This window comes from Dama dama, chromosome X (assembly GCF_033118175.1).
Source record: "Dama dama isolate Ldn47 chromosome X, ASM3311817v1, whole genome shotgun sequence".
Classification (NCBI taxonomy): domain Eukaryota; kingdom Metazoa; phylum Chordata; class Mammalia; order Artiodactyla; family Cervidae; genus Dama; species Dama dama.
In genome coordinates, this window is record NC_083714.1 from 53,769,087 (window position 1) to 53,796,532 (window position 27,446).

Consider the following 27,446-nt stretch of genomic DNA (forward strand, 5'->3'; position numbering starts at 1 on the left):
CTGGTTCCCCCAACTAGCCCGGGCCCCCACATTTTAGAAAGCTGACTACCCCCTCTTTAACCACAGAGAGAAGGAACAACCTGGCTGCTGCTCTGTCTCAGGCCCCCTATTCCTCCTCCCTCGCATCTTATGCAGACAGGAATGGGAAGGTCCTCAAAGCCCTTTGGTTGACCCTGAGCATAAATGCCATGACTTGCCACTTGCTGGTCTCCTCATAGGCCCGGGGACCCCACAGGAACTCATAGCAAACAGGGTGGCTGTCAGGCACCTGCTGGTACCGCAGGTATCCCTCCCGCACCCACACTTGGGTCAGAAGCTCCCTGAGCTCCCCAAAGACACACTGCTCACTCCCAACATACACCCCCATCCTGCTGAGTGCTCCCCAGACCGCCTCCTCAGGGGCCGGGTCTCCAAACCGCATGATCATGCTGAGGACCAGCACCAGGAAGCCGGCCTTGGGCAGGCCCACCCCATCGCTCAGCATCTCATCGCAAGTGAGGCCCAGGATGGGGACCAAGATGTAGATGTGCTCCACTGGGTCCACCTCTTTCACATCCACGCCAAAGACCAGCTGCAGGCACACTGAGACTTCCCTGAAGACCACCGGGAAGTGCTCCTGGTTATCCCTGAGGACCTTATTCAGCATTTCCGCCTGGGAGGTCAGCTCCTTGGCTCGATACTTGAGGAGCAGGAACTTCATCAGTTTACCTATCATCCTATCCAGAATTTCCTGGGGCAAGGCCTCCATAGGAGCGGAGGAGGATGCTGGGGGGTAGGAGGCCAAGTGGGATGCGGACTCCCCGACCTCAGCCCCCAAGTGCGGCACCTCGATAGGGCCCTGGGCCTCGCCTGGGTCCTGAAGGTCTTCCTCGGGTTTGCTGAGCTCACTCATCTCAACCACGAGCACAATGCCTGAGGTGAAACAAGACACGGAAGTGAGGCAGAGGTACAGATGGGGACCAAGGGCCTCTGGGAGAGAGGAGGTGTGAGCAACCTGGGCTAAGAAATGCATCCTGGATGGTACGACACAGGCCACTTACAGCTCTCCCCTTGAGGGGTTCTCTCAGACCTCACAGGAGCGCTCCTCCTGGGAGGCCAGTCCCCTGGCTACCCGAAGGAGGAAGGAAGGTGGCTCCCCAGGGTGTGGTCAGTACAGCCCGAGTTTTCCAGGTCCAAAAAAGTGTGAGGAATTGGGGCCTTCTGGGCCCCCCCCCCTATGTTCTGGGATAGGGAGCCTCTGGTTCACTTCAGGTCACCCTCTCACCTTGTCTCCTGATACTGCCCGTCTGAACTCAGGACACAGGCTTCAGACCTCTGCCTTCGCCTCCCGGTTCCTGGAGCTCCTGTGAGAGAAATGGAGGTGACATCTAAGGGCTATACTGTGGCACAGCCCTGGGCCTTCTGTGCTGCTAGGTGGGGACGGACACTCGGATTACACCCAGTTGTGTTGTGGGTACCTTGTAATGCTCACCTTTCCCCTGGCATGACCTGGACGGTCCCCTTTGGAGGAGTAGAAGGGAACTCAAAACAAGACACAAGCCTGAACAGAAAGCACTGAGGGGCCCCACATGCGGCCGCACCTGTCCAGGGCCTCGCGCGGTCCCTAGGCTAGGGAGATGCTCAGTCCTCAGCTCCTCCTCATGTCCTGCCTGGCCTCCAAGCACTCGCCACAGGGGCGGGGGTTTGCTCAGTCCAACCTTGGGGTTGGGGAGTCCAGCCTCTGCCAACCTGAAGCCTCCACCTCTGCCCGTAAAACCTCACCTCCCGAGTTCCCTAAGCCAGCGGTCAAGAAACTGCTCACCCTGCTCACCCCACTCTGGGCCCTCCAAGACCCTCTTGCAAGGGCCAAGATCCCTCCAGGTTGCCGTCGAACCGCCTCAATCCTTCCTCGCATGGAGCCTGGACTCCAGGCAGGACTCGCGTTTGTCGCGTCTGCCATTTTGAGACCCCGCCCCTTTCACAAGGCCTCCAGTCCCTCTGAGACCTGCATGTGAGGAAGTCAGACAGACCTACTGTGCTCTTCTCACCCCAAGGGCTCCCAGGGACGACTACAGGGATGGGGATCTGTGGGGTTCCATCAGTCCTCACTCAGGGTGCCCACAGTCCTCCTTCAGGAACCTCACCTTGCCTCCGCGCAGGACCTGGATTCTCGCCTCTCCGCAACTGAAGCCCCGCCCCTTATAGCAGGACCCCAGTCTCTTGAAGACCCGGATGTCAGGAAGACAGCTCATGCCTGTGGCACTCATCCTGCCCCCACGGTTGCCCTGGACTTCCACCAGAGATTCGCTTCTCTGAGGTCTCCTCTGATTAGGGGTTCAGGGTCCTCTAGTCCCTCTTCAGGGTCCTCAAGGTCTTCAACCCTGCAGGACCTGGGAATCTGCCCCCCGAGGCCCCGCCCCATATGTGACGTCCCCAGTCAGAGACCCGGATGTCAGGAAGTGAGACCATGCACTTCGGGCTCATCGTATCCCAGTTCCTCCAAGGACCAACAGCAGCTCCAGGCTTTTCTGAGGTCTCCTCTGATTTGGGTCCAGGGTCCACTCAATCGTCCGTCAGGGTCCTCAAATGGAAACCCTGGAGGAGCTGGGGATCTTCCCTCTGCTCACCTGAGGCTACACCCCCTTTCCCAGGTCCCCAGTTTCTCTGAGACCCAGATGTCAGGAAATGCAGCATGTGCTCATCCACCCTCTGTGATCCCTGAGACTTGATGTGAGGGTCCCGCCTCTGGTCAACACAAGGGGCATCCCCAGAATGCCAGGGCTCTAGATGAGATTCCTTAGGAAGGATTAAGGAACCCCACAGATTCCTGACCCTACTGTCAGCCCTGGGCCACCCTGGTGGTGGGGTGAGCGCTTGGCAGCCTCTTCTGACTTCCGCATCTGTATCTCAGAAACATTAGGCAATTGTTAGAAGCGTCAGGGCGTCAGATGGGCAGTGAGAAAGATCGTCTTTCTTTTGAGAGTCAAGGTGAGGACACTGAGGAAGGACAGAGGGGACCCTGGTCCCAAGAGCAGAGTGGGCTCTGGGAGGACATTGGGTGGATGAACGTATGCTGGATTTCCTGACTGGGTCTCAGAGAGACTGGGGACCTGGCATGGGGGGCTGACTCCCTAATATCCAGATTTCAGACTGGTGTCCTAGTATAGAGAGATGACTTACTGACATCCGCATATCAGAAAGACTGGGCTCCTGGTATGAGGTTTGGGGCGTTAGTAGGGGAGAGGAGAGAATCTGAAGTCGTACCTGGAGATAAAGTTGAGGTCTCTGAGGGAAGGCTGAAGGGACCCCAAGTGAAAACTCTAGGGATCCCAAGATAAGAGTGATGGAACCCCAGAGATCCCTGCCCCTGCCATCGGCCCTGGGAGCCCTCGGGGTGAGAAGAGCACACTAGGTCTGTCCTGAGTTCCTGACATCCAGCTCTGTGAGGCTGGGGACTTGGTGTGAGGAGCAGGGACTCTGGTGGGGAGAGGACAGAGACTAGGTCCTCCTGGAAATCAAGGTGAGGACCCTGAGGGAGGACTGAGGGTAGCCAGATCTCAGAACAGAGGGAACCCTGGTAGACCCTGGGCAGGATAACCTCGTGCCGCATTGCCTGATGACCCTGGCAGAGAGACTGGGGACCTCTTGAAAGCAGGGGAAACTCCAAATGACGGATGGGACACTTGCAGGTCTTGTGTGGAGTCTAGACCCCATGCAAGGAAGGACTAAGGCAGTTAGACCCCAACAGGGAGGGATCTTGGCCCTTGCAAGGGGGTCTTGGAGGGTGCAGAGTGGGCTGAGCAGTTTCTTGAACTCTGGCTTAGGGACCTCGGGAGGTGAGGTATTTCAGGAACAGCCGAAGGCTTCCGGTTGGCAGAGGCTGGACTCCTCAGCCGCAATGGAGGACTGAGCAGACCCCCGCCCCTGTGGTCAGTGCTGGGAGGGAAGGCAGGACATGAGGAGGAGCTGAGGACCGAACACCTCCCTGGCCTAGGCCCCACAGGAGACCTTGGGCAGGTGCGGCCGCATGTGGGGCCCCTCAGCGCTTTCTTTTCAGTCTCGGGTCTTGTTCTGTGTTTCCCTACAGGCCCCCAGAGGGGAGGGACCAGGTTGTGCCAGGGCAAATGTAAGCACGAAAGGGGAGCTCTGAAGGGACCTCTCACCACACAACTGAGGGACCCTCACAGTGTGCACCCCTTGTACTGTCAGAGAATGCTAAGGGCTGTGCCACAGGATACCACTGAGGTGCCCCTCCATTTCTCACAGGAGCTGTAGGAAGCAGTAGGCCAAGGCAGACATCTGAGGCCCGTGTCCTGAGGTCAGTGAACAGAGGAGGTCCAGGCAATGCCAGGAGTCAAGGTGACGAGGGTGCCCTGAGTGGACACCAAGTGCTGCCCATCCCAGAACAGAGGGGACCCCACAAGGGCCTAATCCCCTTACCTTGTCAGTCCCAGAAATCTCGGGCTGTGCTGACCACACCCTGGGGAGCCACCTCACTTCCTTCTTCAGGTAGCCAGGGGACTGGCCACTCCAGAGGCATGTCCCTGTGTGGTCTGAGAGCACTTTTCAAGAGGAGACCTGCAAGTGGCCTGTGGCCAACCAGGGTGCGGCGGTTCTCAGGTGAGGCCATTCACAGCCCGTCTATCCACCATCCAGGCCCATGGTCCTCATCTGTCCCATTTGCCCCCATGCCTCACTCCTGCCTCACTCTGTAGTTTGATCCCAGGCATCAGGCTCGTGGTCAAGATGACTGAGCTGAGCAAGCTCGAGGAAGACCTTCAGCACCCAGGTGAGGCCAGGGTCCTGTGGAAGTGCAGCTCTCTGGGGCTGAGCGGGGGAGGCTGTATCACCCTCAGCCTCCTCCCCCACAGTCTCCTGCTCCACCCTTGTGGAGGCCTTGCCCCATGAAGCTCTGAATGAGATAGTGGCTAACTTGATGAAGTTCTTGCTCCTGTAGTATCTGGCCAAACATCTGACATCCCAGGCGGAAATGCTGAAGAAGGTCCTCAGGAATAACCAGGAGCATGTCCTAGTGGTCTTCAGTCAAGCTGCAGAGTGCCTACAGGTTGTCGTTGGCCTGGAGGTAAAGCAGTTGGACCCCAGGCAGCACATCTACATCATGGTCCCTACCCTGGGCCTCACCTGCAATGTGATGCTGAGCAGTGGGCAGACCCTGCCCAAGGCTGGCATCCTGGTGCTGGTCCTCAACCTGATCATGCAGAGTGAAGACCTGACCCCTGAGGAAGCAGTCTTGGGAGTACTCAGCAGGACGGGGGTGTGTGTTGGGAGTGAGCCCTGTCTCTTTGGGGAACTCAGGGAGCTGCTGACCCAAGTGTGGGTGCGGGAGGGATACCTGGAATACCAGCAGGTGCCTGACAGCCACCCTGCTCGCTATGAGTTCCTGTGGGGTGCCCTGGCCTATGTGGAGACCAGCAAGTGGCAAGTCATGGTGTCTGTGCTCAGGGTCTAACAGAGGGCTTTGAGGGCCTCCCCACTCCTGTCTGCAGAGGCTGCGAGGGAGGAGGAATAGGGGGCCTGAGCCAGAGCAGCAGCCAGGGTAATCCTTCCCTCTGTGATTGAAGAGGGAGTAGTCACCTTCTCAGAAGTGAGGGCCCGGGCCAGTTGGGGGAACCAGTGCACAGCATCTGTGGGCTCCTGTTCTCTACAATGACATGGAGATTCATCTGTTTTCCTTAGAAAATCTTCAAGCTTTGATTGTTTTTGCAAAAGGCTAAATAAAGTTCAGTGTCTTAGCTTGGAGAATGAGGTTGATCAATATGTGTTTGTGCTTACACAGTTCAAGAACAAGAGTTTTGCTGTTTTGTAAGAGATTGGAAACTCTTCCATTTTGTTTTGTGACCCTGAATGGGACACAGTGGAAATGGAATTAGAACCGTTTCGGAAATGGGAGCTTGTGGTTGGAGTGGTGGAGTCGCTCAGTCCTGTCCGACTCTTTGCGGCCCCATGGACTGAGGAGCCAACAAGGCTCCTCAGTCCATGGGATTTTCCAGGCAAGAGTACTTGGGTGGGCTGTCATTTCTTTCTCCAGGGGATCATCATGACCCAGGGATGGAACACGGGTCTCCCAATGTAGACAGACGCTTTACCGTCTGAGCCACCAGGGAAGCACTAATATTGATGGGGCAAGAATTAGACGATAAAAGTAATTGCAAGGAATTCACCCATCTGTCCTTCTTGTGTGTCATTCTCAAAAACTAAATTATCTTTATTTGGGTTTGTCTGGGTTATTTAAGGAAGCAGCTGGCAATAAATCTGAGGCCCCTGTTCACTAGCTCATATACTCTGAAGACCTTTACAGAGTATCTTCTCCAGGAAAGGCGGTGTTAGGAGTGGGGACACTAGGAGAAGCAGGACACCCCCACACCTCGAGCAAAGTTCTAGGAGCCGCAGTCACACAAGGAAGGTGGAGAGACCTCCCCTAGTCGCACCGAACAAGGCAACACGAGGTAGGGCGGTGGAGCTCCAGGAGGAGCACTCGAGTTTCAGTGCCTGAGCCAAGGTGGTTTGGGCCTTTAGGACCCTGGGTTCCTTCTGTGGGAGGTGGTCGAGGTGAGGCAGGCTGCTAGCAGCCCTCAGACTTGCAGACAGTGTGTCTTCAGGGTGATGGCAAATTCTGAAATGGATCATGGCTGTAAGGTGGCCTTTTGCATCTCGGACAAAGCCCAGAGAGATCTCTTTCTGGGGCAGGAAGGAAGGGGTCCTGACTCTTGTCGCATTGCTGTTGATCACAGGGGCAAAGGAGGTGTTTTCTACCCCACATCTGCTAGGAATCCTGCAGAACTTTGGTCGCACTCCCTTGAAGTGGTGCCCAAGAAATGCATGGAACTACCCTTTCTTTCCTGGCCCCGGAGATCCAGAACCCACGGTCTTAATTAGCTTTCAATTATCTTGATTGTAATTGGCCATTGTAATCAAGGACTTGACCTTAGTTGAGGCTGCAAGAAAGGAAAGTACTGTTTTGCATGGAAGACCAGCTAGGGCAGAGGCAAAGAGTGGCTCTTGCTTCTATTTCCTGGAGCAGCTTGGGTCCTGTTGGAACACTCCTTCATACCCAAATTTAACAGGTTTTCTATGGAAATGGGGCTTGCCCAGGAGCTCAAATGATGAAGATTCCGCTTACACTGTGGGAGACATGGGATCGATTCATGGGTCAGGGAGATCACCTGAAGAAGGGCATGGCAACCCACTCCAGTATTCTTGCCTGGAGAATTCCATGGACAGAGGAGATTGGAAGGCTACAGTCCATGGAGTTGCAAACAGTCCGACACGACTGAGCGACTAACATTATGGTCCACTATGGTCTAAGTAGCAAAGTTTCTTAGTTTTATTTGTGAAACATCCTATTTGGCTGAGTAGGTATCCCACATCCTATTGAGGTGCACATTCTCGGACAAGCCCGGGACCACAAAGTAGCTGACCCCTTCCTACAGTGGAGAGTGGAGGACACTCTTGGGGCAACACTGTGACGGATTCCTGTCCCGACATCACAGAGGCAATCACCGCCAGGCCCTGGCACCTGCATCCCATCCCTCAGGCGAATAGTGCAGCCCAACACGTGGGCTCCTCAAACCGGCTGGCTTCACAGGAGAAGAACTCAGGCCACGGGGCTTTTCCAAGCATCCACTGACTATCTGGCAGCTGCCATATATGTGACCAGAATCACATCACCTGTTCCCCATTTTCTCTGGCACTCAGCATGGATAGCTGCCCCATTAGCCCCCTGCACCCATCCACACCCCCACTGCAGTGACCTCACCACCTCCTTAGGCCCGGAAGTCGCTCCTGCCTTTTGATGCCAGGCACAGCCTTAACCTGGGTCTCTGCTGCCTCCACACTTCTGAACCCACCCGAACACAGGGATGCTGGCAGATGTTGCATCTTTACTGGCTAGTACTTATTTCTCATGCTATTCAGATCTCAGACTCTGTCCCTCTCCCCTCTGGAAACTGTTTTGTTTTCAGGACACCTCAGAGAATTGGCAGCTTAATTAGAAATGGAACAGAAAACCACTCAGAAGTGCTGTTCTGTGTTTTCCTCCTGGAGAATGTATATCAATTTCAGTGTCTGTGTGTGTTTCGGGGTGGAGAGCAGTGTCTCCAGCTGGGCACGGCTCACTCAAAGATCCCAGGATTCTAGTCACACAGCAGGTCCTGTCCACTTTTGCAGCTTCTCTTCACTCATTTCATCCAAATGAAATCTAGAGCATGCTCACAAGTGAAAATCATAAAGTCCAGATGACCAAAGAAACTGTTATTTCAATGTACTTGGTGATCAGCTTCCCAAGGCAGAGACAAGAGGGCTAGTACAGGGAATACTGGGCACATATCAAAGAGCAAGATTCACATTTCTCTAGGATTCCTAGCAGATGGTGGAGAGAAAACACCTATTTCATCCCTGTGGTCAACAGCGATGGGACAAGAGCCAGGACCCCTTCCTGCCTGCCCTAGAAAGAGATCTCTCTGGGGTTTATCCAAGAAGCAAAGGGACACCTCACAGCAATGATCCGTTCCAGAGATTCCCCTCACCCCCAAGACAGACCTCATGTGACTGTGGCTCCTCGACCATTGCTGTAGGTTTGGGTGTGTCCTGCTACTCCTAGTCTCCCCACTGTTAACATGGCCTTTCACGGAGCAGAGAATCTGTACACGTCTTTGGAATCACTGAGCCAATGAGCAGGGGTCTCAGATTGTCTGCTACTTTCTTTAATAATCCAGGAAAATTCAATTAACCGAGATCATTTAGTTATTGTGAATGACAGACAAGAAGGCCATAGGCATGAATTCACTAGGATTACTTTTATTATCGAACTCTTCTCCATACAATACTATTGCTACAGAAGTTCACATTTTCAAAACATTTCTAATTTCGATTCCATTGCATTCTGTTCAGGACCACAAAACAAAATGGAAGACTTTCCAATCTCTCTTACAAAAACTCTTGTTTTTGAACTGTGTAACATCAGAGACACTCGGATCCGTATCATTCACAAAGCTAAGATATTGAAGTTTCTTTAGCCTATTCTGAAACCAAACTTTGAAAAATTTCTAAAGAAAACAGAGATGAATCCCCATGTCATCATAGAGAACAGGAACCAAAAGATGCTACAAACTGGTTCCCCCAACTAGCCCGGGCCCCCACATTTTAGAAAGCTGACTACCCCCTCTTTAACCACAGAGAGAAGGAACAACCTGGCTGCTGCTCTGTCTCAGGCCCCCTATTCCTCCTCCCTCGCATCTTATGCAGACAGGAATGGGAAGGTCCTCAAAGCCCTTTGGTTGACCCTGAGCATAAATGCCATGACTTGCCACTTGCTGGTCTCCTCATAGGCCCGGGGACCCCACAGGAACTCATAGCAAACAGGGTGGCTGTCAGGCACCTGCTGGTACCGCAGGTATCCCTCCCGCACCCACACTTGGGTCAGAAGCTCCCTGAGCTCCCCAAAGACACACTGCTCACTCCCAACATACACCCCCATCCTGCTGAGTGCTCCCCAGACCGCCTCCTCAGGGGCCGGGTCTCCAAACCGCATGATCATGCTGAGGACCAGCACCAGGAAGCCGGCCTTGGGCAGGCCCACCCCATCGCTCAGCATCTCATCGCAAGTGAGGCCCAGGATGGGGACCAAGATGTAGATGTGCTCCACTGGGTCCACCTCTTTCACATCCACGCCAAAGACCAGCTGCAGGCACACTGAGACTTCCCTGAAGACCACCGGGAAGTGCTCCTGGTTATCCCTGAGGACCTTATTCAGCATTTCCGCCTGGGAGGTCAGCTCCTTGGCTCGATACTTGAGGAGCAGGAACTTCATCAGTTTACCTATCATCCTATCCAGAATTTCCTGGGGCAAGGCCTCCATAGGAGCGGAGGAGGATGCTGGGGGGTAGGAGGCCAAGTGGGATGCGGACTCCCCCACCTCAGCCCCCAAGAGCGGCACCTCGATAGGGCCCTGGGCCTCGCCTGGGTCCTGAAGGTCTTCCTCGGGTTTGCTGAGCTCACTCATCTCAACCACGAGCACAATGCCTGAGGTGAAACAAGACACGAAAGTGAGGCAGAGGTACAGATGGGGACCAAGGGCCTCTGGGAGAGAGGAGGTGTGAGCAACCTGGGCTAAGAAATGCATCCTGGATGGTACGACACAGGCCACTTACAGCTCTCCCCTTGAGGGGTTCTCTCAGACCTCACAGGAGCGCTCCTCCTGGGAGGCCAGTCCCCTGGCTACCCGAAGGAGGAAGGAAGGTGGCTCCCCAGGGTGTGGTCAGTACAGCCCGAGTTTTCCAGGTCCAAAAAAGTGTGAGGAATTGGGGCCTTCTGGGCCCCCCCCCCTATGTTCTGGGATAGGGAGCCTCTGGTTCACTTCAGGTCACCCTCTCACCTTGTCTCCTGATACTGCCCGTCTGAACTCAGGACACAGGCTTCAGACCTCTGCCTTCGCCTCCCGGTTCCTGGAGCTCCTGTGAGAGAAATGGAGGTGACATCTAAGGGCTATACTGTGGCACAGCCCTGGGCCTTCTGTGCTGCTAGGTGGGGACGGACACTCGGATTACACCCAGTTGTGTTGTGGGTACCTTGTAATGCTCACCTTTCCCCTGGCATGACCTGGACGGTCCCCTTTGGAGGAGTAGAAGGGAACTCAAAACAAGACACAAGCCTGAACAGAAAGCACTGAGGGGCCCCACATGCGGCCGCACCTGTCCAGGGCCTCGCGCGGGCCCTAGGCTGGGGAGATGCTCAGTCCTCAGCTCCTCCTCATGTCCTGCCTGGCCTCCAAGCACTCGCCACAGGGGCGGGGGTTTGCTCAGTCCAACCTTGGGGTTGGGGAGTCCAGCCTCTGCCAACCTGAAGCCTCCACCTCTGCCCGTAAAACCTCACCTCCCGAGTTCCCTAAGCCAGCGGTCAAGAAACTGCTCACCCTGCTCACCCCACTCTGGGCCCTCCAAGACCCTCTTGCAAGGGCCAAGATCCCTCCAGGTTGCCGTCGAACCGCCTCAATCCTTCCTCGCATGGAGCCTGGACTCCAGGCAGGACTCGCGTTTGTCGCGTCTGCCATTTTGAGACCCCGCCCCTTTCACAAGGCCTCCAGTCCCTCTGAGACCCGCATGTGAGGAAGTCAGACAGACCTACTGTGCTCTTCTCACCCCAAGGGCTCCCAGGGACGACTACAGGGATGGGGATCTGTGGGGTTCCATCAGTCCTCACTCAGGGTGCCCACAGTCCTCCTTCAGGAACCTCACCTTGCCTCCGCGCAGGACTTGGATTCTCGCCTCTCCGCAACTGAAGCCCCGCCCCTTATAGCAGGACCCCAGTCTCTTGAAGACCCGGATGTCAGGAAGACAGCTCATGCCTGTGGCACTCATCCTGCCCCCACGGTTGCCCTGGACTGCCAACAGAGATTCGCTTCTCTGAGGTCTCCTCTGATTAGGGGTTCAGGGTCCTCTAGTCCCTCTTCAGGGTCCTCAAGGTCTTCAACCCTGCAGGACCTGGGAATCTGCCCCCCGAGGGCCCGCCCCATATGTGACGTCCCCAGTCAGAGACCCGGATGTCAGGAAGTGAGACCATGCACTTCGGGCTCATCGTATCCCAGTTCGGCCAAGGACCAACAGCAGCTCCAGGCTTTTCTGAGGTCTCCTCTGATTTGGGTCCAGGGTCCACTCAATCGTCCGTCAGGGTCCTCAAATGGAAACCCTGGAGGAGCTGGGGATCTTCCCTCTGTTCACCTGAGGCTACACCCCCTTTCCCAGGTCCCCAGTTTCTCTGAGACCCAGATGTCAGGAAATGCAGCATGTGCTCATCCACCCTCTGTCATCCCTGAGACTTGATGCGAGGGTCCCGCCTCTGGTCAACACAAGGGGCATCCCCAGAATGCCAGGGCTCTAGATGAGATTCCTTAGGAAGGATTAAGGAACCCCACAGATTCCTGACCCTACTGTCAGCCCTGGGCCACCCTGGTGGTGGGGTGAGCGCTTGGCAGCCTCTTCTGACTTCCGCATCTGTATCTCAGAAACATTAGGCAATTGTTAGAAGCGTCAGGGCGTCAGATGGGCAGTGAGAAAGATCTTCTTTCTTTTGAGAGTCAAGGTGAGGACACTGAGGAAGGACAGAGGGGACCCTGGTCCCAAGAGCAGAGTGGGCTCTGGGAGGACATTGGGTGGATGAACGTATGCTGGATTTCCTGACTGGGTCTCAGAGAGACTGGGGACCTGGCATGGGGTCTGACTCCCTAATATCCAGATTTCAGACTGGTGTCCTAGTATAGAGAGATGACTTACTGACATCCGCATATCAGAAAGACTGGGCTCCTGGTATGAGGTTTGGGGCGTTAGTAGGGGAGAGGAGAGAATCTGAAGTCGTACCTGGAGATAAAGTTGAGGTCTCTGAGGGAAGGCTGAAGGGACCCCAAGTGAAAACTCTAGGGATCCCAAGATAAGAGTGATGGAACCCCAGAGATCCCTGCCCCTGCCATCGGCCCTGGGAGCCCTCGGGGTGAGAAGAGCACACTAGGTCTGTCCTGAGTTCCTGACATCCAGCTCTGTGAGGCTGGGGACTTGGTGTGAGGAGCAGGGACTATGGTGGGGAGAGGACAGAGACTAGGTCCTCCTGGAAATCAAGGTGAGGACCCTGAGGGAGGACTGAGGGTAGCCAGATCTCAGAACAGAGGGAACCCTGGTAGTCCCTGGGCAGGATAACCTCGTGCCACATTGCCTGATGACCCTGGCAGAGAGACTGGGGACCTCTTGAAAGCAGGGGAAACTCCAAATGGCGGATGGGACACTTGCAGGTCTTGTGTGGAGTCTAGACCCCATGCAAGGAAGGACTAAGGCAGTTAGACCCCAACAGGGAGGGATCTTGGCCCTTGCAAGGGGGTCTTGGAGGGTGCAGAGTGGGCTGAGCAGTTTCTTGAACTCTGGCTTAGGGACCTCGGGAGGTGAGGTATTTCAGGAACAGCCGAAGGCTTCCGGTTGGCAGAGGCTGGACTCCTCAGCCGCAATGGAGGACTGAGCAGACCCCCGCCCCTGTGGTCAGTGCTGGGAGGGAAGGCAGGACATGAGGAGGAGCTGAGGACCGAACACCTCCCTGGCCTAGGCCCCACAGGAGACCTTGGGCAGGTGCGGCCGCATGTGGGGCCCCTCAGCGCTTTCTTTTCAGTCTCGGGTCTTGTTCTGTGTTTCCCTCCAGGCCCCCAGAGGGGAGGGACCAGGTTGTGCCAGGGCAAATGTAAGCACGAAAGGGGAGCTCTGAAGGGACCTCTCACCACACAACTGAGGGACCCTCACAGTGTGCACCCCTTGTACTGTCAGAGAATGCTAAGGGCTGTGCCACAGGATACCACTGAGGTGCCCCTCCATTTCTCACAGGAGCTGTAGGAAGCAGTAGGCGAAGGCAGACATCTGAGGCCCATGTCCTGACGTCAGTGAACAGAGGAGGTCCAGGCAATGCCAGGAGTCAAGGTGACGAGGGTGCCCTGAGTGGACACCAAGTGCTGCCCATCCCAGAACAGAGGGGACCCCACAAGGGCCTAATCCCCTTACCTTGTCAGTCCCAGAAATCTCGGGCTGTGCTGACCACACCCTGGGGAGCCACCTCACTTCCTTCTTCAGGTAGCCAGGGGACTGGCCACTCCAGAGGCATGTCCCTGTGTGGTCTGAGAGCACTTTTCAAGAGGAGACCTGCAAGTGGCCTGTGGCCAACCAGGGTGCAGCGGTTCTCAGGTGAGGCCATTCACAGCCCGTCTATCCACCATCCAGGCCCATGGTCCTCATCTGTCCCATTTGCCCCCATGCCTCACTCCTGCCTCACTCTGTAGTTTGATCCCAGGCATCAGGCTCGTGGTCAAGATGACTGAGCTGAGCAAGCTCGAGGAAGACCTTCAGCACCCAGGTGAGGCCAGGGTCCTGTGGAAGTGCAGCTCTCTGGGGCTGAGCGGGGGAGGCTGTATCACCCTCAGCCTCCTCCCCCACAGTCTCCTGCTCCACCCTTGTGGAGGCCTTGCCCCATGAAGCTCTGAATGAGATAGTGGCTAACTTGATGAAGTTCTTGCTCCTGTAGTATCTGGCCAAACATCTGACATCCCAGGCGGAAATGCTGAAGAAGGTCCTCAGGAATAACCAGGAGCATGTCCTAGTGGTCTTCAGTCAAGCTGCAGAGTGCCTACAGGTTGTCGTTGGCCTGGAGGTAAAGCAGTTGGACCCCAGGCAGCACATCTACATCATGGTCCCTACCCTGGGCCTCACCTGCAATGTGATGCTGAGCAGTGGGCAGACCCTGCCCAAGGCTGGCATCCTGGTGCTGGTCCTCAACCTGATCATGCAGAGTGAAGACCTGACCCCTGAGGAAGCAGTCTTGGGAGTACTCAGCAGGACGGGGGTGTGTGTTGGGAGTGAGCCCTGTCTCTTTGGGGAACTCAGGGAGCTGCTGACCCAAGTGTGGGTGCGGGAGGGATACCTGGAATACCAGCAGGTGCCTGACAGCCACCCTGCTCGCTATGAGTTCCTGTGGGGTGCCCTGGCCTATGTGGAGACCAGCAAGTGGCAAGTCATGGTGTCTGTGCTCAGGGTCTAACAGAGGGCTTTGAGGGCCTCCCCACTCCTGTCTGCAGAGGCTGCGAGGGAGGAGGAATAGGGGGCCTGAGCCAGAGCAGCAGCCAGGGTAATCCTTCCCTCTGTGATTGAAGAGGGAGTAGTCACCTTCTCAGAAGTGAGGGCCCGGGCCAGTTGGGGGAACCAGTGCACAGCATCTGTGGGCTCCTGTTCTCTACAATGACATGGAGATTCATCTGTTTTCCTTAGAAAATCTTCAAGCTTTGATTGTTTTTGCAAAAGGCTAAATAAAGTTCAGTGTCTTAGCTTGGAGAATGAGGTTGATCAATATGTGTTTGTGCTTACACAGTTCAAGAACAAGAGTTTTGCTGTTTTGTAAGAGATTGGAAACTCTTCCATTTTGTTTTGTGACCCTGAATGGGACACAGTGGAAATGGAATTAGAACCGTTTCGGAAATGGGAGCTTGTGGTTGGAGTGGTGGAGTCACTCAGTCCTGTCCGACTCTTTGCGGCCCCATGGACTGAGGAGCCAACAAGGCTCCTCAGTCCATGGGATTTTCCAGGCAAGAGTACTTGGGTGGGCTGTCATTTCTTTCTCCAGGGGATCATCATGACCCAGGGATGGAACACGGGTCTCCCAATGTAGACAGACGCTTTACCGTCTGAGCCACCAGGGAAGCACTAATATTGATGGGGCAAGAATTAGACGATAAAAGTAATTGCAAGGAATTCACCCATCTGTCCTTCTTGTGTGTCATTCTCAAAAACTAAATTATCTTTATTTGGGTTTGTCTGGGTTATTTAAGGAAGCAGCTGGCAATAAATCTGAGGCCCCTGTTCACTAGCTCATATACTCTGAAGACCTTTACAGAGTATCTTCTCCAGGAAAGGCGGTGTTAGGAGTGGGGACACTAGGAGAAGCAGGACACCCCCACACCTCGAGCAAAGTTCTAGGAGCCGCAGTCACACAAGGAAGGTGGAGAGACCTCCCCTAGTCGCACCGAACAAGGCAACACGAGGTAGGGCGGTGGAGCTCCAGGAGGAGCACTCGAGTTTCAGTGCCTGAGCCAAGGTGGTTTGGGCCTTTAGGACCCTGGGTTCCTTCTGTGGGAGGTGGTCGAGGTGAGGCAGGCTGCTAGCAGCCCTCAGACTTGCAGACAGTGTGTCTTCAGGGTGATGGCAAATTCTGAAATGGATCATGGCTGTAAGGTGGCCTTTTGCATCTCGGACAAAGCCCAGAGAGATCTCTTTCTGGGGCAGGAAGGAAGGGGTCCTGACTCTTGTCGCATTGCTGTTGATCACAGGGGCAAAGGAGGTGTTTTCTACCCCACATCTGCTAGGAATCCTGCAGAACTTTGGTCGCACTCCCTTGAAGTGGTGCCCAAGAAATGCATGGAACTACCCTTTCTTTCCTGGCCCCGGAGATCCAGAACCCACGGTCTTAATTAGCTTTCAATTATCTTGATTGTAATTGGCCATTGTAATCAAGGACTTGACCTTAGTTGAGGCTGCAAGAAAGGAAAGTACTGTTTTGCATGGAAGACCAGCTAGGGCAGAGGCAAAGAGTGGCTCTTGCTTCTATTTCCTGGAGCAGCTTGGGTCCTGTTGGAACACTCCTTCATACCCAAATTTAACAGGTTTTCTATGGAAATGGGGCTTGCCCAGGAGCTCAAATGATGAAGATTCCGCTTACACTGTGGGAGACATGGGATCGATTCATGGGTCAGGGAGATCACCTGAAGAAGGGCATGGCAACCCACTCCAGTATTCTTGCCTGGAGAATTCCATGGACAGAGGAGATTGGAAGGCTACAGTCCATGGAGTTGCAAACAGTCCGACACGACTGAGCGACTAACATTATGGTCCACTATGGTCTAAGTAGCAAAGTTTCTTAGTTTTATTTGTGAAACATCCTATTTGGCTGAGTAGGTATCCCACATCCTATTGAGGTGCACATTCTCGGACAAGCCCGGGACCACAAAGTAGCTGACCCCTTCCTACAGTGGAGAGTGGAGGACACTCTTGGGGCAACACTGTGACGGATTCCTGTCCCGACATCACAGAGGCAATCACCGCCAGGCCCTGGCACCTGCATCCCATCCCTCAGGCGAATAGTGCAGCCCAACACGTGGGCTCCTCAAACCGGCTGGCTTCACAGGAGAAGAACTCAGGCCACGGGGCTTTTCCAAGCATCCACTGACTATCTGGCAGCTGCCATATATGTGACCAGAATCACATCACCTGTTCCCCATTTTCTCTGGCACTCAGCATGGATAGCTGCCCCATTAGCCCCCTGCACCCATCCACACCCCCACTGCAGTGACCTCACCACCTCCTTAGGCCCGGAAGTCGCTCCTGCCTTTTGATGCCAGGCACAGCCTTAACCTGGGTCTCTGCTGCCTCCGCACTTCTGAACCCACCCGAACACAGGGATGCTGGCAGATGTTGCATCTTTACTGGCTAGTACTTATTTCTCATGCTATTCGGATCTCAGACTCTGTCCCTCTCCCCTCTGGAAACTGTTTTGTTTTCAGGACACCTCAGAGAATTGGCAGCTTAGTTAGAAATGGAACAGAAAACCACTCAGAAGTGCTGTTCTGTGTTTTCCTCCTGGAGAATGTATATCAATTTCAGTGTCTGTGTGTGCTTCGGGGTGGAGAGCAGTGTCTCCAGCTGGGCACGGCTCACTCAAAGATCCCAGGATTCTAGTCACACAGCAGGTCCTGTCCACTTTTGCAGCTTCTCTTCACTCATTTCATCCAAATGAAATCTAGAGCATGCTCACAAGTGAAAATCATAAAGTCCAGATGACCAAAGAAACTGTTATTTCAATGTACTTGGTGATCAGCTTCCCAAGGCAGAGACAAGAGGGCTAGTACAGGGAATACTGGGCACATATCAAAGAGCAAGATTCACATTTCTCTAGGATTCCTAGCAGATGGTGGAGAGAAAACACCTATTTCATCCCTGTGGTCAACAGCGATGGGACAAGAGCCAGGACCCCTTCCTGCCTGCCCTAGAAAGAGATCTCTCTGGGGTTTATCCAAGAAGCAAAGGGACACCTCACAGCAATGATCCGTTCCAGAGATTCCCCTCACCCCCAAGACAGACCTCATGTGACTGCGGCTCCTCGACCATTGCTGTAGGTTTGGGTGTGTCCTGCTACTCCTAGTCTCCCCACTGTTAACATGGCCTTTCACGGAGCAGAGAATCTGTACACGTCTTTGGAATCACTGAGCCAATGAGCAGGGGTCTCAGATTGTCTGCTACTTTCTTTAATAATCCAGGAAAATTCAATTAACCGAGATCATTTAGTTATTGTGAATGACAGACAAGAAGGCCATAGGCATGAATTCACTAGGATTACTTTTATTATCGAACTCTTCTCCATACAATACTATTGCTACAGAAGTTCACATTTTCAAAACATTTCTAATTTCAATTCCATTGCATTCTGTTCAGGACCACAAAACAAAATGGAAGACTTTCCAATCTCTCTTACAAAAACTCTTGTTTTTGAACTGTGTAACATCAGAGACACTCGGATCCGTATCATTCACAAAGCTAAGATATTGAAGTTTCTTTAGCCTACTCTGAAACCAAACTTTGAAAAATTTCTAAAGAAAACAGAGATGAATCCCCATGTCATCATAGAGAACAGGAACCAAAAGATGCTACAAACTGGTTCCCCCAACTAGCCCGGGCCCTCACATTTGAGAAAGCTGACTACCCCCTCTTTAACCACAGAGAGAAGGAACAACCTGGCTGCTGCTCTGTCTCAGGCCCCCTATTCCTCCTCCCTCGCATCTTATGCAGACAGGAATGGGAAGGTCCTCAAAGCCCTTTGGTTGACCCTGAGCATAAATGCCATGACTTGCCGCTTGCTGGTCTCCTCATAGGCCCGGGGACCCCACAGGAACTCATAGCAAACAGGGTGGCTGTCAGGCACCTGCTGGTACCGCAGGTATCCCTCCCGCACCCACACTTGGGTCAGAAGCTCCCTGAGCTCCCCAAAGACACACTGCTCACTCCCAACATACACCCCCATCCTGCTGAGTGCTCCCCAGACCGCCTCCTCAGGGGCCGGGTCTCCAAACCGCATGATCATGCTGAGGACCAGCACCAGGAAGCCGGCCTTGGGCAGGCCCACCCCATCGCTCAGCATCTCATCGCAAGTGAGGCCCAGGATGGGGACCAAGATGTAGATGTGCTCCACTGGGTCCACCTCTTTCACATCCACTCCAAAGACCAGCTGCAGGCACACTGAGACTTCCCTGAAGACCACCTGGAAGTGCTCCTGGTTATCCCTGAGGACCTTATTCAGCATTTCCGCCTGGGAGGTCAGCTCCTTGGCTCGATACTTGAGGAGCAGGAACTTCATCAGTTTACCTATTATCCTATCCAGAATTTCCTGGGGCAAGGCCTCCATAGGAGCGGAGGAGGATGCTAGTGGGTAGGAGTCCAAGTGGGATGCGGACTCCCCCACCTCAGCCCCCTAGAGCGGCACCTCGATAGGGCCCTGGGCCTCGCCTGGGTCCTGAAGGTCTTCCTCGGGTTTGCTGAGCTCACTCATCTCAACCACGAGCACAATGCCTGAGGTGAAACAAGACACGAAAGTGAGGCAGAGGTAGAGATGGGGACCAAGGGCCTCTGGGAGAGAGGAGGTGTGAGCAACCTGGGCTAAGAAATGCATCCTGGATGGTACGACACAGGCCACTTACAGCTCTCCCCTTGAGGGGTTCTCTCAGACCTCACAGGAGCGCTCCTCCTGGGAGGCCAGTCCCCTGGCTACCCGAAGGAGGAAGGAAGGTGGCTCCCCAGGGTGTGGTCAGTACAGCCCGAGTTTTCCAGGTCCAAAAAAGTGTGAGGAATTGGGGCCTTCTGCCCCCCCCCTATGTTCTGGGATAGGGAGCCTCTGGTTCACTTCAGGTCACCCTCTCACCTTGTCTCCTGATACTGCCCGTCTGAACTCAGGACACAGGCTTCAGACCTCTGCCTTCGCCTCCCGGTTCCTGGAGCTCCTGTGAGAGAAATGGAGGTGACATCTAAGGGCTATACTGTGGCACAGCCCTGGGCCTTCTGTGCTGCTAGGTGGGGACGGACACTCGGATTACACCCAGTTGTGTTGTGGGTACCTTGTAATGCTCACCTTTCCCCTGGCATGACCTGGACGGTCCCCTTTGGAGGAGTAGAAGGGAACTCAAAACAAGACACAAGCCTGAACAGAAAGCACTGAGGGGCCCCACATGCGGCCGCACCTGTCCAGGGCCTCGCGCGGGCCATAGGCTGGGGAGATGCTCAGTCCTCAGCTCCTCCTCATGTCCTGCCTGGCCTCCAAGCACTCGCCACAGGGGCGGGGGTTTGCTCAGTCCAACCTTGGGGTTGGGGAGTCCAGCCTCTGCCAACCTGAAGCCTCCACCTCTGCCCGTAAAACCTCACCTCCCGAGTTCCCTAAGCCAGCGGTCAAGAAACTGCTCGCCCTGCTCACCCCACTCTGGGCCCTCCAAGACCCTCTTGCAAGGGCCAAGATCCCTCCAGGTTGCCGTCGAACCGCCTCAATCCTTCCTCGCATGGAGCCTGGACTCCAGGCAGGACTCGCGTTTGTCGCGTCTGCCATTTTGAGACCCCGCCCCTTTCACAAGGCCTCCAGTCCCTCTGAGACCCGCATGTGAGGAAGTCAGACAGACCTACTGTGCTCTTCTCACCCCAAGGGCTCCCAGGGACGACTACAGGGATGGGGATCTGTGGGGTTCCATCAGTCCTCACTCAGGGTGCCCACAGTCCTCCTTCAGGAACCTCACCTTGCCTCCGCGCAGGACCTGGATTCTCGCCTCTCCGCAACTGAAGCCCCGCCCCTTATAGCAGGACCCCAGTCTCTTGAAGACCCGGATGTCAGGAAGACAGCTCATGCCTGTGGCACTCATCCTGCCCCCACGGTTGCCCTGGACTTCCACCAGAGATTCGCTTCTCTGAGGTCTCCTCTGATTAGGGGTTCAGGGTCCTCTAGTCCCTCTTCAGGGTCCTCAAGGTCTTCAACCCTGCAGGACCTGGGAATCTGCCCCCCGAGGCCCTGCCCCATATGTGATGTCCCCAGTTAGAGACCCGGATGTCAGGAAGTGAGACCATGCACTTCGGGCTCATCGTATCCCAGTTCGGCCAAGGACCAACAGCAGCTCCAGGCTTTTCTGAGGTCTCCTCTGATTTGGGTCCAGGGTCCACTCAATCGTCCGTCAGGGTCCTCAAATGGAAACCCTGGAGGAGCTGGGGATCTTCCCTCTGCTCACCTGAGGCTACACCCCCTTTCCCAGGTCCCCAGTTTCTCTGAGACCCAGATGTCAGGAAATGCAGCATGTGCTCATCCACCCTCTGTGATCCCTGAGACTTGATGTGAGGGTCCCGCCTCTGGTCAACACAAGGGGCATCCCCAGAATGCCAGGGCTCTAGATGAGATTCCTTAGGAAGGATTAAGGAACCCCACAGATTCCTGACCCTACTGTCAGCCCTGGGCCACCCTGGTGGTGGGGTGAGCGCTTGGCAGCCTCTTCTGACTTCCGCATCTGTATCTCAGAAACATTAGGCAATTGTTAGAAGCGTCAGGGCGTCAGATGGGCAGTGAGAAAGATCTTCTTTCTTTTGAGAGTCAAGGTGAGGACACTGAGGAAGGACAGAGGGGACCCTGGTCCCAAGAGCAGAGTGGGCTCTGGGAGGACATTGGGTGGATGAACGTATGCTGGATTTCCTGACTGGGTCTCAGAGAGACTGGGGACCTGGCATGGGGGGCTGACTCCCTAATATCCAGATTTCAGACTGGTGTCCTAGTATAGAGAGATGACTTACTGACATCCGCATATCAGAAAGACTGGGCTCCTGGTATGAGGTTTGGGGCGTTAGTAGGGGAGAGGAGAGAATCTGAAGTCGTACCTGGAGATAAAGTTGAGGTCTCTGAGGGAAGGCTGAAGGGACCCCAAGTGAAAACTCTAGGGATCCCAAGATAAGAGTGATGGAACCCCAGAGATCCCTGCCCCTGCCATCGGCCCTGGGAGCCCTCGGGGTGAGAAGAGCACACTAGGTCTGTCCTGAGTTCCTGACATCCAGCTCTGTGAGGCTGGGGACTTGGTGTGAGGAGCAGGGACTATGGTGGGGAGAGGACAGAGACTAGGTCCTCCTGGAAATCAAGGTGAGGACCCTGAGGGAGGACTGAGGGTAGCCAGATCTCAGAACAGAGGGAACCCTGGTAGTCCCTGGGCAGGATAACCTCGTGCCGCATTGCCTGATGACCCTGGCAGAGAGACTGGGGACCTCTTGAAAGCAGGGGAAACTCCAAATGGCGGATGGGACACTTGCAGGTCTTGTGTGGAGTCTAGACCCCATGCAAGGAAGGACTAAGGCAGTTAGACCCCAACAGGGAGGGATCTTGGCCCTTGCAAGGGGGTCTTGGAGGGTGCAGAGTGGGCTGAGCAGTTTCTTGAACTCTGGCTTAGGGACCTCGGGAGGTGAGGTATTTCAGGAACAGCCGAAGGCTTCCGGTTAGCAGAGGCTGGAACCTCAGCCGCAATGGAGGACTGAGCAGACCCCCGCCCCTGTGGTCAGTGCTGGGAGGGAAGGCAGGACATGAGGAGGAGCTGAGGACCGAACACCTCCCTGGCCTAGGCCCCACAGGAGACCTTGGGCAGGTGCGGCCGCATGTGGGGCCCCTCAGCGCTTTCTTTTCAGTCTCGGGTCTTGTTCTGTGTTTCCCTCCAGGCCCCCAGAGGGGAGGGACCAGGTTGTGCCAGGGCAAATGTAAGCACGAAAGGGGAGCTCTGAAGGGACCTCTCACCACACAACTGAGGGACCCTCACAGTGTGCACCCCTTGTACTGTCAGAGAATGCTAAGGGCTGTGCCACAGGATACCACTGAGGTGCCCCTCCATTTCTCACAGGAGCTGTAGGAAGCAGTAGGCGAAGGCAGACATCTGAGGCCCGTGTCCTGAGGTCAGTGAACAGAGGAGGTCCAGGCAATGCCAGGAGTCAAGGTGACGAGGGTGCCCTGAGTGGACACCAAGTGCTGACCATCCCAGAACAGAGGGGACCCCACAAGGGCCTAATCCCCTTACCTTGTCAGTCCCAGAAGTCTCGGGCTGTGCTGACCACACCCTGGGGAGCCACCTCACTTCCTTCTTCAGGTAGCCAGGGGACTGGCCACTCCAGAGGCATGTCCCTGTGTGGTCTGAGAGCACTTTTCAAGAGGAGACCTGCAAGTGGCCTGTGGCCAACCAGGGTGCGGCGGTTCTCAGGTGAGGCCATTCACAGCCCGTCTATCCACCATCCAGGCCCATGGTCCTCATCTGTCCCATTTGCCCCCATGCCTCACTCCTGCCTCACTCTGTAGTTTGATCCCAGGCATCAGGCTCGTGGTCAAGATGACTGAGCTGAGCAAGCTCGAGGAAGACCTTCAGCACCCAGGTGAGGCCAGGGTCCTGTGGAAGTGCAGCTCTCTGGGGCTGAGCGGGGGAGGCTGTATCACCCTCAGCCTCCTCCCCCACAGTCTCCTGCTCCACCCTTGTGGAGGCCTTGCCCCATGAAGCTCTGAATGAGATAGTGGCTAACTTGATGAAGTTCTTGCTCCTGTAGTATCTGGCCAAACATCTGACATCCCAGGCGGAAATGCTGAAGAAGGTCCTCAGGAATAACCAGGAGCATGTCCTAGTGGTCTTCAGTCAAGCTGCAGAGTGCCTACAGGTTGTCGTTGGCCTGGAGGTAAAGCAGTTGGACCCCAGGCAGCACATCTACATCATGGTCCCTACCCTGGGCCTCACCTGCAATGTGATGCTGAGCAGTGGGCAGACCCTGCCCAAGGCTGGCATCCTGGTGCTGGTCCTCAACCTGATCATGCAGAGTGAAGACCTGACCCCTGAGGAAGCAGTCTTGGGAGTACTCAGCAGGACGGGGGTGTGTGTTGGGAGTGAGCCCTGTCTCTTTGGGGAACTCAGGGAGCTGCTGACCCAAGTGTGGGTGCGGGAGGGATACCTGGAATACCAGCAGGTGCCTGACAGCCACCCTGCTCGCTATGAGTTCCTGTGGGGTGCCCTGGCCTATGTGGAGACCAGCAAGTGGCAAGTCATGGTGTCTGTGCTCAGGGTCTAACAGAGGGCTTTGAGGGCCTCCCCACTCCTGTCTGCAGAGGCTGCGAGGGAGGAGGAATAGGGGGCCTGAGCCAGAGCAGCAGCCAGGGTAATCTTTCCCTCTGTGATTGAAGAGGGAGTAGTCACCTTCTCAGAAGTGAGGGCCCGGGCCAGTTGGGGGAACCAGTGCACAGCATCTGTGGGCTCCTGTTCTCTACAATGACATGGAGATTCATCTGTTTTCCTTAGAAAATCTTCAAGCTTTGATTGTTTTTGCAAAAGGCTAAATAAAGTTCAGTGTCTTAGCTTGGAGAATGAGGTTGATCAATATGTGTTTGTGCTTACACAGTTCAAGAACAAGAGTTTTGCTGTTTTGTAAGAGATTGGAAACTCTTCCATTTTGTTTTGTGACCCTGAATGGGACACAGTGGAAATGGAATTAGAACCGTTTCGGAAATGGGAGCTTGTGGTTGGAGTGGTGGAGTCGCTCAGTCCTGTCCGACTCTTTGCGGCCCCATGGACTGAGGAGCCAACAAGGCTCCTCAGTCCATGGGATTTTCCAGGCAAGAGTACTTGGGTGGGCTGTCATTTCTTTCTCCAGGGGATCATCATGACCCAGGGATGGAACACGGGTCTCCCAATGTAGACAGACGCTTTACCGTCTGAGCCACCAGGGAAGCACTAATATTGATGGGGCAAGAATTAGACGATAAAAGTAATTGCAAGGAATTCACCCATCTGTCCTTCTTGTGTGTCATTCTCAAAAACTAAATTATCTTTATTTGGGTTTGTCTGGGTTATTTAAGGAAGCAGCTGGCAATAAATCTGAGGCCCCTGTTCACTAGCTCATATACTCTGAAGACCTTTACAGAGTATCTTCTCCAGGAAAGACGGTGTTAGGAGTGGGGACACTAGGAGAAGCAGGACACCCCCACACCTCGAGCAAAGTTCTAGGAGCCGCAGTCACACAAGGAAGGTGGAGAGACCTCCCCTAGTCGCACCGAACAAGGCAACACGAGGTAGGGCGGTGGAGCTCCAGGAGGAGCACTCGAGTTTCAGTGCCTGAGCCAAGGTGGTTTGGGCCTTTAGGACCCTGGGTTCCTTCTGTGGGAGGTGGTCGAGGTGAGGCAGGCTGCTAGCAGCCCTCAGACTTGCAGACAGTGTGTCTTCGGGGTGATGGCAAATTCTGAAATGGATCATGGCTGTAAGGTGGCCTTTTGCATCTCGGACAAAGCCCAGAGAGATCTCTTTCTGGGGCAGGAAGGAAGGGGTCCTGACTCTTGTCGCATTGCTGTTGATCACAGGGGCAAAGGAGGTGTTTTTTACCCCACATCTGCTAGGAATCCTGCAGAACTTTGGTCGCACTCCCTTGAAGTGGTGCCCAAGAAATGCATGGAACTACCCTTTCTTTCCTGGCCCCGGAGATCCAGAACCCACGGTCTTAATTAGCTTTCAATTATCTTGATTGTAATTGGCCATTGTAATCAAGGACTTGACCTTAGTTGAGGCTGCAAGAAAGGAAAGTACTGTTTTGCATGGAAGACCAGCTAGGGCAGAGGCAAAGAGTGGCTCTTGCTTCTATTTCCTGGAGCAGCTTGGGTCCTGTTGGAACACTCCTTCATACCCAAATTTAACAGGTTTTCTATGGAAATGGGGCTTGCCCAGGAGCTCAAATGATGAAGATTCCGCTTACACTGTGGGAGACATGGGATCGATTCATGGGTCAGGGAGATCACCTGAAGAAGGGCATGGCAACCCACTCCAGTATTCTTGCCTGGAGAATTCCATGGACAGAGGAGATTGGAAGGCTACAGTCCATGGAGTTGCAAACAGTCCGACACGACTGAGCGACTAACATTATGGTCCACTATGGTCTAAGTAGCAAAGTTTCTTAGTTTTATTTGTGAAACATCCTATTTGGCTGAGTAGGTATCCCACATCCTATTGAGGTGCACATTCTCGGACAAGCCCGGGACCACAAAGTAGCTGACCCCTTCCTACAGTGGAGAGTGGAGGACACTCTTGGGGCAACACTGTGACGGATTCCTGTCCCGACATCACAGAGGCAATCACCGCCAGGCCCTGGCACCTGCATCCCATCCCTCAGGCGAATAGTGCAGCCCAACACGTGGGCTCCTCAAACCGGCTGGCTTCACAGGAGAAGAACTCAGGCCACGGGGCTTTTCCAAGCATCCACTGACTATCTGGCAGCTGCCATATATGTGACCAGAATCACATCACCTGTTCCCCATTTTCTCTGGCACTCAGCATGGATAGCTGCCCCATTAGCCCCCTGCACCCATCCACACCCCCACTGCAGTGACCTCACCACCTCCTTAGGCCCGGAAGTCGCTCCTGCCTTTTGATGCCAGGCACAGCCTTAACCTGGGTCTCTGCTGCCTCCGCACTTCTGAACCCACCTGAACACAGGGATGCTGGCAGATGTTGCATCTTTACTGGCTAGTACTTATTTCTCATGCTATTCGGATCTCAGACTCTGTCCCTCTCCCCTCTGGAAACTGTTTTGTTTTCAGGACACCTCAGAGAATTGGCAGCTTAATTAGAAATGGAACAGAAAACCACTCAGAAGTGCTGTTCTGTGTTTTCCTCCTGGAGAATGTATATCAATTTCAGTGTCTGTGTGTGTTTCGGGGTGGAGAGCAGTGTCTCCAGCTGGGCACGGCTCACTCAAAGATCCCAGGATTCTAGTCACACAGCAGGTCCTGTCCACTTTTGCAGCTTCTCTTCACTCATTTCATCCAAATGAAATCTAGAGCATGCTCACAAGTGAAAATCATAAAGTCCAGATGACCAAAGAAACTGTTATTTCAATGTACTTGGTGATCAGCTTCCCAAGGCAGAGACAAGAGGGCTAGTACAGGGAATACTGGGCACATATCAAAGAGCAAGATTCACATTTCTCTAGGATTCCTAGCAGATGGTGGAGAGAAAACACCTATTTCATCCCTGTGGTCAACAGCGATGGGACAAGAGCCAGGACCCCTTCCTGCCTGCCCTAGAAAGAGATCTCTCTGGGGTTTATCCAAGAAGCAAAGGGACACCTCACAGCAATGATCCGTTCCAGAGATTCCCCTCACCCCCAAGACAGACCTCATGTGACTGCGGCTCCTCGACCATTGCTGTAGGTTTGGGTGTGTCCTGCTACTCCTAGTCTCCCCACTGTTAACATGGCCTTTCACGGAGCAGAGAATCTGTACACGTCTTTGGAATCACTGAGCCAATGAGCAGGGGTCTCAGATTGTCTGCTACTTTCTTTAATAATCCAGGAAAATTCAATTAACTGAGATCATTTAGTTATTGTGAATGACAGACAAGAAGGCCATAGGCATGAATTCACTAGGATTACTTTTATTATCGAACTCTTCTCCATACAATACTATTGCTACAGAAGTTCACATTTTCAAAACATTTCTAATTTCGATTCCATTGCATTCTGTTCAGGACCACAAAACAAAATGGAAGACTTTCCAATCTCTCTTACAAAAACTCTTGTTTTTGAACTGTGTAACATCAGAGACACTCGGATCCGTATCATTCACAAAGCTAAGATATTGAAGTTTCTTTAGCCTACTCTGAAACCAAACTTTGAAAAATTTCTAAAGAAAACAGAGATGAATCCCCATGTCATCATAGAGAACAGGAACCAAAAGATGCTACAAACTGGTTCCCCCAACTAGCCCGGGCCCTCACATTTGAGAAAGCTGACTACCCCCTCTTTAACCACAGAGAGAAGGAACAACCTGGCTGCTGCTCTGTCTCAGGCCCCCTATTCCTCCTCCCTCGCATC

At 54.2% G+C, this 27,446-nt stretch overlaps 2 protein-coding genes and 1 pseudogene across 2 annotated transcripts; all 3 read right to left on the reverse strand.

Moving 5' to 3' along the window:
* Window positions 1–127: 127 nt before the first annotated feature.
* Window positions 128–892, reverse strand: LOC133052351 (melanoma-associated antigen 8-like). The gene has a single exon (XM_061137171.1). It carries the CDS (start codon window positions 890–892, stop codon window positions 128–130), a length of 765 nt encoding a protein of 254 aa, XP_060993154.1.
* Window positions 893–9,235: 8,343 nt separating this feature from the next.
* LOC133052350 (melanoma-associated antigen 8-like) lies at window positions 9,236–10,000 on the reverse strand. The gene has a single exon (XM_061137170.1). It carries the CDS (start codon window positions 9,998–10,000, stop codon window positions 9,236–9,238), a length of 765 nt encoding a protein of 254 aa, XP_060993153.1.
* An 8,321-nt stretch (window positions 10,001–18,321) lies between these two features.
* LOC133053068 (melanoma-associated antigen 8-like) lies at window positions 18,322–19,107 on the reverse strand (annotated as a pseudogene).
* Between the last annotated feature and the right edge of the window lie 8,339 nt (window positions 19,108–27,446).

Coding starts and splice junctions, on each gene's coding strand:
- LOC133052350 (XM_061137170.1), bottom strand. CDS start 10,000: ATGAGTGAGCTCAGCAAACCCGAGGAAGACCTTCAGGACCCAGGCGAG.
- LOC133052351 (XM_061137171.1), bottom strand. CDS start 892: ATGAGTGAGCTCAGCAAACCCGAGGAAGACCTTCAGGACCCAGGCGAG.